This window comes from Blennius ocellaris, assembly GCF_963422515.1.
Source record: "Blennius ocellaris genome assembly, chromosome: 2".
Lineage (NCBI taxonomy): Eukaryota > Metazoa > Chordata > Actinopteri > Blenniiformes > Blenniidae > Blennius > Blennius ocellaris.
This window is the reverse complement of record NC_137651.1, coordinates 23,359,619-23,371,937: the sequence shown is the minus strand read 5'-3', so window position 1 is coordinate 23,371,937 and position 12,319 is coordinate 23,359,619. Positions and strand designations below refer to the sequence as shown.

At 41.5% G+C, this 12,319-nt stretch overlaps 1 protein-coding gene across 1 annotated transcript in view; it reads right to left on the bottom strand.

Annotated features, from left to right (window-relative positions):
- Positions 1-12,319, bottom strand: part of dchs1a (dachsous cadherin-related 1a) — a gene marked incomplete at its 5' end in the record, with an annotated part of 80,612 nt that overhangs the window by 19,233 nt on the left and 49,060 nt on the right. Inside the window, one exon of the mRNA XM_080507782.1 lies at positions 72-260. Within this exon, the coding sequence (XP_080363908.1) occupies positions 72-260 (189 nt within the window). The remainder of the gene's footprint in view (positions 1-71; positions 261-12,319) is intronic.

The following is a 12,319-nucleotide window of genomic DNA, read 5'->3' as shown; positions in this document are numbered from 1 at the left end:
GTTTATAGGATTACACCGTGGCTCAATGGATTCATATTAAGCATGATTTGAAAAGGCAGCGACTTGCTCACCCCATCCACGGCTGTAACGGTAAAGTCAAAGCTGACTGGCCCTTGATCTCTGTCTAATGCAGCGGTAGTGCAGATCTGGCCGGTCTCCTTGCCAATGGTGAATTGAGATGGAACAACACTGTTGATGCCAGAGCCGAGGGAGTAAGTGATGGAGCCAAAGGAGCCGCCGTCTGCATCTGTTGCAGTAACCTACAAGGGGAAGAAAGAAAAAGTGTAATAGCTTAAATATTCCAACATCACACATTACAATTAATATGTATCAGGCTGGAAGGGAAATATATACTCATTAATATCACTCCAAAACCACAGCACATCAAATCTAAATTTTATTAGAGTGATGGCAATCCACAGACTACGACGAGAGCACCAAACCAGGTGGCTTTGAAAGCATCTTTGGACCAGTACTTTACTGTTTATCTGAAGCAGAACATGAGCCAAGCAGGCCTTTTGGCAGAAAGGGACTCTGAAGGAATGAAGTTGAAGGGGGAGGGAGTGACAGGAAAGGAGGATGACTTCTACAGACAGCTCTGGGAGAGCTGCCAGCAGGAGGAAAAACTGTCTGTCTGCAAAGGACAGTGACAGGGCCGACTGGGCAACAGTGGGATACCACACAGTACGCTTCACTGCAGCGCATTATACTCTAATGTAATGTCCCGCTTGCGGTCTGGTTTTAATAACGCGGCACATCTATGGAAGGACAGAACCGCTGGAACTATAAAAGCAGCTCACAAGCCATCAGCCAAGGAGCCGACTCAATTACTGTAGGATCTCCCAAGACAGCACAAGCCAAACACACCAATCAGATTGGGCCCCTGGGTACCAGCACTGTAATTGTTTGCAAGTGTTGGCTCTCGATCGCAGTTTAGAGCACAGTCAAACCTCACAAGTTGATTAGGATTCTCCTTCCTTGCATGCTTTATAAATGGATCTTTTTAGAGAAGCACTAATTGGAAGAAAAAAAATAGAAGCTGAAACGGTGCTCAGCAGCAGGGAGCCTCCACTTGGTAACACGGAGTAGTCATCAGGGACGTTGCCAAGAAAAATAAGACAAGCCATGCTTATCATCAAACATCGAGTTCCCTATTTTTTCTTTTTTTCTTTTTTTTAAATGGCATTGGTTTGACTGTGAATAGATGGAAATCATTCATCTGAGAAGATGGTTTAGCTGCAGTAATTCAGCCTTGTTCTCCTTCCTGAGCAGATGGCAAACGAGAGCATGCCCCACACTACTGACTGTAACTCCTAACAGAGGGTGAGCAGGAGTGGGAGAGTTGTAAAGCTGGCAGAGGCACAAGCCAAGGAGAAGAATAATAAACCACAAGAGGAAAGGGGAAACCAAGAGCAATACAAGTAAGCCGCTCCATCTTTTAACGTGCCGAGGCTGCAACTTACTCTACTGTTTTATCATTTTTGTTTCCAGAGGGTCAAGTTATTTATAACAACCCCACAGCTCCATGTTTGTTTTATTCACAGTTGTATGATTGGTGCCGGCTGTGCAGAAAGCAACAGATACCTGCAGCTTGAAGAAACAAAATGCCTTAAAATGTGCAACGAGTATTTAATAACAGATCTGCTGGAATATATTTCTTCCATTGTGACTGATGCAGGCACGTTTCTTTCCATTTCAGCCAGCCACAACGTATTCTAGAATAAACGCCCACATACACTACACGGAAATCACATTTAGAAAGCTGACATGTATGTTTAAGTTATGAGCATTTAAAAAATGAAGTATAAGGGTTGAAAGTAAAGAAAAGAGATCCGTTACTTTTGGTGAGGTGGGAATTGAAGCACTCTCCTCTCAATTCTGTTCTGATGGAACAGAGACTTCACTTTGAATTAAGGATTTCCCTTAAGTTCCTTAAGTGTTAAAAGTATCAACTTGAGCAAAGTGCAGTCATGCAGTGTGTGCTAGAGAGATACTGAAAGTTTCTGTTCAGGGAAAAAGTTCGACAAAAAGGAAAAGTTCAGGCATAATCACTCTTGTCGCTCTGCTCAAGTGTGCATAAAGTAGTGAGATTCTGCGAAACCATTCATGTGTGAGTGAAATGAATGACTGTTTAGTAATATATATCGAAAGATAATAAACCACATAATCACATTTGCATAAACCACCACTAGAATGCCTGAGGCAATCAGAGTATTTAGGAATCTGCAGAGACTGCAACTTCAGGTCTCGTCTTGATAGGTTAATAGCTGCATATCGGTGTCATCTTTCAGCAACGCAGAGGTTGTCTGTCCACGGGATTATAATGCGCCAGCCACTAATTTCAAATGATGTATTCAAATGGAACATGAGTGGAACAATTAGCCAAACCACAAACTGGGGCCTGAGAGGTGCGTGAGGATAAGGAAGATGATCTGATCCGAAAGTCTGAATTCATAAAGAGTTTGAATCCGTAAACAGATTGTGTGTAAAACTAATAATAATAAAAAAAAGATTCATGCAGCGGCTTAAGTTGCTTTGCTTCAGCAATACTGTCATAGCAGAGACTGATCCATTTCTAATCTCTGGAGTCTCTTTCAGATTTGTTTGTTTGATGCTCCATTTTGGATTATATATAGATACTAACATGCAGTGAATAACCCTAACCTCCTCTAAATATGCATACGTCAAAGTATTGATGAGCAAAACAGAATTTATGATGTGCCAGGAATGTGCAAATATTCTCCACCCAGCAGGTGGTAGAAAAATATCACTCACCACTTTGTTGTATTCGTTTTGACGCACGAGGCCCTTGTCTCACTTTCCCACTGCCTTTTTACTCTCTTCCTTTGCACCGTATAGGTATTACACTAACTCTATTTTTATTGGATTAAAAGTTCAAAAAGCAAGAGTAATCTTAGATCATCGGCGGCAGCCAGCAGTATTCTCCCTACACTTCATGTGTGTGAGTGAGGCATGATGGGAACTGTCTTATCAGCAGGGGAAAGGCAACGTTTGGCTGAACCCTTAGTAAAACAAGCTGGGGAAATTCAGAGATAACCGAGGCGCTTCTTATTCTCCCATCAGATTCCAGGAGCTGCTCCTCACAAGGTTTTCTGACTGACTGGCTGTCCAATCGAGAAGAACAGGATTCACGGGAGAAAACATGCCTCTGTGTGTTTTTGAAGAATACATCCAAATGGAATAATGATCCTGAGGCTTTCGGATGCTCCAAAATATTCTGGCTCTTCTAAGGTCCTCATTCTGTGGTCTGTGAAACAGCCAGGTCTGGGGAAAAACAAATCCAAGGCTTGGGTGGTTCCTATTTTTAGATATGGATTTCCCAAAACACTCATTAGAATCACCATATAAAAATAACAATTATTTCAGTTGTTCCTTAAAACATCAGACTGACCTGACTTGCCCCGAGGCACCGCTCCGTGTGCACCCTTTGTTGTCAAACCAAAAAAAACGTGAACTTTGGTAAGACGTTGCTAAAGGCCAAGACCAGTGTTAAAATGAAGGTGATGCAGTTTTTAATCAAGCGCCCAGTACTCCAGAAAACTCCAGTCAAACAAAATCCATCTCTCGTATTCCTCAGTGGAATCAGCCAATCACGGCCGCACCTCCGCCAATCCAAACAGGCCGCAGATGACGGAGTGAGCATGTAAATGTTTGCCAACTGGGAAATCATCACACACATCCATCAACCTCGGCGTGCGTTCGTCCTGCGAGTGGATCTCACACACATAAGCAAAGGCACAAACGAACAAACTTGGGAATAAAATGATTACTCGTCAGTCTCGTGGTGCCTGTGAAGCACAACACCAAGACCAAACTAATTTGGGACTGCGGCCATCCAAACAGTATTTGTATTCTTTGCAAATAAACCGAGCACATGTGAGCGGGTCACTACTGTGTACCAGACACGCATTAACCCAAGTGCAACTTTGTGGCATGAAGAAATCCAAATAAAAGCAAGCATGATTGAGCTTGCTTTTATCTTAATTGGAGAGTGGTGTTGCTTGCATCTGCTGGCCGGGCAGCTGATGTGGGTTAAAAGAAGTGATTAAGTTACAGAGGCCGGGAGGGACGTTGAACAAAAACAAGTTTTCATCCCAAGGGTGCTCGCATAAAGGGGACCTTGTTTAATGAATGGTGGAGATTTATGAAAGGTAACCCGATGCTCCAACAAAGATTTTTAGATCCCGTATTTATGATGGTTTACCTGGAATGATGCAATGCTTTCTCTCTGAGCAATAGCCTGCAGGTAGGTGATTTCAACCACCATGTAAGGTTGTACAAAAAGGAATTCCACACGCACGACATGACAGATAGATGCAGATTGCTAAATGACAGAATAGGCGAGGAGGAGAGCGTAGGCTGAAATAAATCAAATGAGTGGGCGAGTTGTGGAAGTCTGGACTGAGAAATGCTTTGAGCTCTCACAGCTGGTGTGAAGCCGCGCACACTCCTCTCCCACTATTGTCCTGGCATCACTTCTGAGGCGAGCGGAGATGAAGAAGGCGAGGTGGAGACCTCCTAAAGGCCTCTTTCACTGCTCACTAAAGTAGCCGATAGGCAGGGCCAGCGACTTTGTGACATATCCACCACCACAGCAAAGACCCTGACACAGATCACACTGGCCCCGGTGGAAGGAAGGAGCCCACACAATGTTAATGGATGTGTCAAAACGGCAAACATTTTCTGCACAGACGGTGATGTCTGGGTTCAGAACAACCACATGTGGAAGATTTGGGAGTCCATTCAGGAGACGACAGGCTGGAGATCATCACTAAATAGTTCAGGACATGTGTAAGGTCTATGAAATGGGGACATTAAAAACTCCTGGATGTCTGGCTGCTTTGTCGGAGTAACATGATACAAACGATCTCAAGGCTGAAACCGTTCAAGTATCATCCGTAACTGCCTCTTAGTTTCCCACAACTGTCTACATATGTGCACAGAACAACTCTGAATACAACGCTATCTGAACCACGATGCTTTCAGATTCATGAAACGGCCCATGAGCATGATGCACGTAAAAAATGTCTTGACGGTTTGTTGTTTGTTTTTAGGAGGCATTTGCTGCCGCGTGTCTGTCAAGTTTGGCAACGTTGTGTAAAGTTTAAAGTCAACAGCTCATAGATTTTCATATTTCTTGTGTACGTTTTCTTTGCTTGGCACTTGAGGCAGCAGGAGCATTCACGAGGTAACCAAAAACATGGAGATTTACACTCTGGGGACCATTAAGATCCACAGTGGTTTTAATGGAGCCAGTGGCCTGCCAACAGCCTCAAAGACACCTAATCATTTGCCAATGTTGAACAAAGTGCACAACTAAAGACCACAGGTGGGGAAAAAGGGACTAATATGCAGCAACACCAGGCCTAAGGTTCCATACTTTCTGAGGGAAAACAAAATCTAGGTCTTTTCTGGATGGCTGAAGTTGCTTTCACAAATTCTATCCACAACAGACACTCAAATACACTCCGCTAATAGAGTGAAATGAAAATAATAGCTTTCACAGCATACAGAGTACAGCGTACAAAGTACACAGCGCAGCAAAATCTAAAAGAGCTTCTGAGGGTTGAATTCTGATGGCACTGGGGGAAATAATTATTTTCCTATGTTTTGCATCCGGTTGCATTTATTACTTTAATAACTAGTAAAACCCTTGTCAATATAATACATGCATTTCTCCATCTTCTATACCAGCGGTTTCAAACACAGTTCAGATGAGGATTCACTAACAGCATAATTTCACCTTGAGTGGGCTGTGATAACGTTTCATTTCAAAGATTTTCTTCGTCGTGGCACAGAGTATACATGATGAAAATGTGGCAAAACAATAATTAGTGGTGAAAATTACTACACTCGCATCACAAAGCCAATCTTCACGATATATGCTGATGCCAAATACAGCGAAATGCCCAAAGAACTCCTTGCATTATGCATGTTTATACAAACTCTTTTGAAATTTTGAACCACTTCCTTGGTGGTTTTTGTGCTCCTGATTCGATCCTCTTGTGGGCTGATTTTGGACCACGGGACACTTGAGTCAACGCCATGGGAAGGTATGACTAATTCCAACTCATATCAGGCCAAAGGAAAGATACACCAGGAAAATTTTACCAATCACGTAAACGTGCAGTTTAGAGTGGTAGGAAGCACGAGTACATGAATCAAATCAAGGAAGACGCAAACTGCCAGCAAAGGCTTTATATTCTTCATGCAAGCCAAACAATGTTGAATTTCTTTATAATTATTGTCAATTGAGCGTCACTAAAACTTCCTACAGTATTCTTATGTCACTTGCGCAGTCACAACCTATTCCAGATTCATCATAACACTTTCTCTCACCAGATGTGCATTAAAACACATCTGCTGTTTGGGTTTTTTTTTTCCTAACAGGCTATAGCTGTCAATGTCAGTAACCATCTTAATCACAGTGGTTTCTTTCAAAGCTATGGTGTTATGGGCCAGCTGCAAAGTCATATAATCCAGAAGTGTCACTTCACTATTACAAAAGGCCCCTAACTGTGACTTTAGAAGTAATAATTGGACAGGATGAGAACTGTAGATGAAAACTAATGACCAACGAGACATGCTGAGAGTTTAAAATGATGACGGAGACTGTTTGCAACGAATATTCTGATTCTGTGACACAAACCAACAAAGTTTAGTTTCACTAGGATTACAGCCCAAGATTACAATTACTTTGACTAAGACTTTCTGTTTTCTTTCAGTTTCTTGAAATTGTCTCAAACGAAAACATTCTCTTTCACAAGTGGGTGAAAAATTGATTGCTGAGTTCACAGTGGTTTTACGGGCGGCAGCCTTTCTGCCTCACTCTTTCTGAGGAGGGTCTGGGTGAAGGGGCTGCAGAATAGGAAGTTGTAAGGACCTCATATCTGGCGGGGGAGCAGAGGGGAGGTAAAACACCAGACAGGGGGGGTGGTAATGGCACTCAGGGCTGGAGTGCAGATATGGGACAGGATACAGTTTTGGTCTCTTTCCTTTCCTCTCGTATATCACAGACCATAAGTACCACACACTGCTTGGAAAAAGGAAAATGTTAACCATCATGTCTGAGTTTCTGTATTTGAAGCAGGTCTGGCGAGTGCTTTGAATAATTACATGTGATATAACACACAGTTTAAGAACTTCAAGCAGAAATCACTACATTTGTGATTTACTGGAGATGAGTTGTTTTTTTTAAAAGTCCACTTCCTGAAACCAAGGTTAGCTCATCAAATTTTTTATGTTTTGAGGCCCCTCGGATTAAATACACTTTAACAGTACGGCGCTCTGTTCTGTTCAGACTGAAGCACAGCCATGCATGGGAAAGGTTTTCAGGATAGTGGAAGCAGGTTTGTTTATAATGCACCTATCATACACAGCAATTCACAAAAACTTTGAAATACATCCCTCCAGAAAAAACATTGAAACAACATTATATTTATGTCTGACATGAGTAAGAACAAAAGTAAAAGCGAGACAATTGTTTGAAACATTACAGGAATTCAATTTAAAAAGCCAACATAAAGCAAAAGTCTCAAGTTTCTTCAGTTAAATAATATTAAAGGACTCTTTCTTTGAAAACCAAATTCATCAATTCAGGTTTGGCAACATTCAAATAACTTTTCTTAATATTTACAACCTCATTGTATTGCCTTTGTTCTCATAAAGTCCAAGACTCTCCTTAATGTCTTCCTCCTTTTATTACCATCTTTACATTTCCAATGTTTTAGCTGAATCGTGCACTTCAGCTTATACTGAACATACATTTTGGCCAGTAATGTCAAGAATTTCATCAGTTAAGCAGCTTCTTGATAGAAAGGTTTCTTGAAGACTTCATTCTATTTAAAAAAAAAAGATTTCTGGTAATCTAAAATACTCATCTCATGTAAACACATTTATATATAAGACATCTAACAATTTGTATGTAAATGTAGTCTAGATGTATTAATCTGATTAATTTCAAGTGTAGAAGTACCTGTAAAACATATTCAGGTATCCTTTGTAGTTAATAATTTAAGAGTTGTGTCAAACTTGTTGGAAGTTAGGTGGCCTGCATTGAATTAAAAAAAAAAAAGAAAAAAGAAAAAACTTTCATTAGACTCTGCTCTAAAACTGAAGCGCCTGTCTTTCATCTGGGCTTGCATCTGGAAACCATTAAGTATCTCCCCATTTAAGGAGCAGAGGGCTCCAAAAAAGGGATTGCGAGCAGAAAGGAGCGACAATGTGAAGCTAAATAAAGAAAAAGGCATATTTTAAAGAGCTGAAAGGAGAGAAAGCTGCATTTAAGTCTCAAACATATGAGGGCCTTTTGCAGCTTTTGCAAAATCTACGGGAGTTAATGACACATATTAAAGATGTACCATCCACCAAACATCATAAAAACAACTTAAAAGCTGATGTGTATTGACCAGGCAGTTGTTGTATGAGTAATAATTTTAGCAGGTTAAAAAAAAATTTAATCAACAGTAGTGTGTGAGGAAAGATTTGCTTTTAACGGAGGTAAAACCTTGGAAGCCTTCGGTTATACTAAAACTTCTCCATTGCGTGGATTGTTCGCTACCTGTCCCTATATCAAGGTTAATTGTCAGGGAAGTGGCTTCACCGGCTAGAAAAATAAATATGACAAAACCTCCAGTGGAGGAGACGGTGTGCTGCTGGTGTGGCGTTGACCCCCCGGACCACCTGAGATGACAGAGACTCCATCCGAGAGGCTCCTGCTCAAGACATTAGTCTGTTTTCCCCCCACAAGTCAACAGGGAGAAACAAGCCTGCCTTTATGTTCTTATGCATGCTGATCTCTGGTTAGCCAGTGGGACAACAAAAACAAAATAAACTAAAAGGAATGTGTTGGTTTGATTAATTTGCATTGATGAAAATTGATTGATTTGCAAAATCTTACCAAAATGGGAATTTGTAAGAATTTTTTAAAAAGACAGTTGGTTTTAGGGGCATTATAATTCATTTGGTTTGTAATGAACCCATTCACTGTTGGGTCAAATTGATTTATTTTGATTTTATGGCTTTGAAATATTGCACCTTTTTTCAAAAATAGCTTTGTCATTTTCTATCTGACACTTCATTAATATTCCTGTGCTTTTGATGGTACTCAGAAGATAATCCTACAATGATTGCACACTGGGACAGTTCTGGTGACATTATATTGACTAGTTCTCAACATAAAGCTCTGTTTGTCTGTTTTGTGGTAGTTCCTCTAATTGTCTAGATCAGGGGTGTCAAACAAAAGGCAATTGCCCAAAACTGATCTGCAAGAGGCTCCAATCTTGACCCCCAAACCACCAAGCAAATTATATAGATATATATTCAAGAAAACAAGAAAAAAGGCAATACTTCCCTACTCAAGATGGAATTGGGCTATATGTGGCACATATTTATGGAATAAATAGTTCAACTGTCTTGCATTTTGATCAGCTTGATAATCATAATAAATTCAACTTTCCCAGTTCAGAGATGATGATTTATTCACTGTGATGGGCAAGCATCATAAGCAATCTCATATCGACCCCACATAATCACAGAAACTGCCAGCGGTGCAAATTAAAAGCCTCTGAGGTCATTCCAGGGTCCACTTTGGGAGTTGAAGAGATACTCAGAGGCCTGCTGAGAAGATCCACTCTCACAAGGCGAAGGGAGGTGACCTTACATCAGAATCCCACGGAGGCAGTCATGTTCCACTCTGTCTTGGCCGTGTTTTAGTCAGTCATCCCTTTCGCAGCCGTCCAATAGCGGCGCGGAGCTCTGATCTGCCGAGGCAGACCAGGCACTGAATCATAGGGTCTGGGAAGGTGGGAGGTGAGCTAATATGAACCATGCACAGCGTGTGGGCGCAGAGGTTCTGATGTGGGCTCGGGTAGCACCACAGCTGCGTACAAGTGGGTGGGAGAATGCCCACTGAGCGTGGCATGCAACAACACCACACAGATGCTGTTTAAGAGCCAGACTGGACGTGGTTACTGGAGATCCACGGGCCTGGTTAATGAGGTTATTATCTAGACTTTGTTCTGGGTGAGTCGGGTCTACATCGCCAGCTGATGCCAGCGATCAAGATGTCTGTCAGTAAGTTTGTGAGAGCAACTGGCAGCGGAAAGGGCAACTTCTCCAGGCGGCCCTCGAGGAGATGCTTTTTATGTTTGACACGAGGGTGCGTTCTCGAAAAGAGATGTTTCAAGGCAGAGGCATGGAGGCACATGCTAATTTTATCATCTCGTGTTCAGCTTAAAGTAGACCATGCAATCACAAGTAATGAAAAACATGCTGAAGATGTCAAGTTTGAACCGCGAGTGTGCACTGACTGATCATCAGATCTTTTTCATGCACATTAATATTTTTTTAAACAGCGATTTAAATGTGCTTCAAGAACTTTTCTGAAGTTGCCACAGACGTGACACAGACATGCAAACATAAAAAAGCTAATTCCTAATATTATTCCTGGCATTTTGCCATCCAAACTACAAGTGGTAAAGTTTTGAGTGAGTCAGCGGTGAAGTGGTTCACGCTCCTGCAGGATTTATGTGTGGAGTGTTAGGCGTGACCATCGGTGCTGAGGACTTTTTCCACTGGCCTTGTTCAAGAATAGAAACTCTATTTAGACTATGTACGGTGTTGTGAATAAGTCAGGAACGCACCTTCAATATGCTATCGAACTCAAGTTTTTTTTATAATAGTCCACCTTTGTAGAGGTTTTGCACTTTGAGGCAATGCAATAGTGGATTTTTTTTTTTTTTTATTCATCTGTGATCGCCGGTCTGGTCCAGGTTCAATACTGGGCCAAGAGCCTTTACTTTTCAATTGGATAAATTAACATCCAATGCAAAGACATGCTTGTTAGGCTAATTGGCATCTCTAAATTGGCTGTGTGTGAACGTGTACGTTTGAATAAATGAACAAACTGTCAATAGCAAAACCGATCTTTCACCCAATTTGAGCTGGGATGCGTTCCAGCTTCTACAAGGGGCCGAAGATGGATGGATTACAACTGTCTCCTCTATGCAAAAACTCTGTCAACAAGGTTTAGGGCCAGGGAATGTCTTCAGTGTCTGGGCCAGGATTACTTTTGCAGATAGTTTGCATGTTCTCCCCTGTGACTTCCTCTCACAATCAAAAGGCATGACTGTTGGTACAAGCTGTTTGCCCAGTATTGGGTGTAATCCACTCTGGTCTCCTGCGACCAGACTGAACACATGATGGCGTTTCCTATTACGGCAGAAGGAGTTGTACCTGCAGCGTGACAGGACTCAGCTATTTCAAGATACAACACCAGAGCAGCTCCAATGACACACTAAAACCCTCATCGCTCAGCTGCCTCCACCTTTGAGACAGTAGGGAAATGTGAAAAACCATCAATTGAGAGGAAGTTTGGAGTCTAAATGTCCAATTCTAGCAATTTGAATGATCTGTTTAGAGACGACGGTAGTGCCAGTCTCGAGTCCTACTGGAAAACAATAATTAAAACTGACGGTTTGGAAGGCAGAGATGGAGTCCAGTGTCACTGCGTGCACATGCTTGTATATAAAGTCTAGACCTGTCCAGTCTCTCAAATAAACTCAAGCAATATTCTGTGCCTGTAGCAAACCACACAGAGAATAGTTAACCCAAGTTTTCATGCTGTTTTTGTATCTTTGTTGGTGTTTGTTTTTTGTGGAGAAAGCAGTTTTTGTCCGACTTATTTCATGTGTCTCAGTTTCTGTGACGCTATTTCCCATAATGACGAAGTTGAGAGATTTTCCTGGAGGCCCTTTTACCTCCCGTGTGGCACCAGAGTTTCATTTAATGTTTACTTGGTGAAGAAGTGGGTCTATCAATCAGTTGGCGTCTGAACAGGCTCAAAGCTTTATTATCGCCAGGCCGAAGGCTTATTTGTGATTTGGAGAGTTCAAACAGCTAAAATAAACGTACGTTCAGTTGCTTTACCCACACACACATACAATCTGAATCTTTTGTTTTAAATTACAATTCACACAAATATCTAAACACATCCATCCAAACAATGTACGTATATCTCCAGCAGACACTTCTTAAGTGGCTTTTTCCTTCCTGTGTGGGACCAGTGTTTCATTTAATGATTACTCTATTAAAAAGCTGTATCATTAATCAGCTGGTGTCCAAACAGACTCACAGCTTTATTGTAACCAGCTTGAAGGCCTAATTGATTTGTATTGACCTCAACAGAAGCGTATAAGCGTATTTATTCAATCAAAACAATGATTATCTCAAGCAGGTTGAGATTCTTGAAGGTTTGATTGAGGCCCAGTCGACTGATTGTATTAATTTGCATAAATCA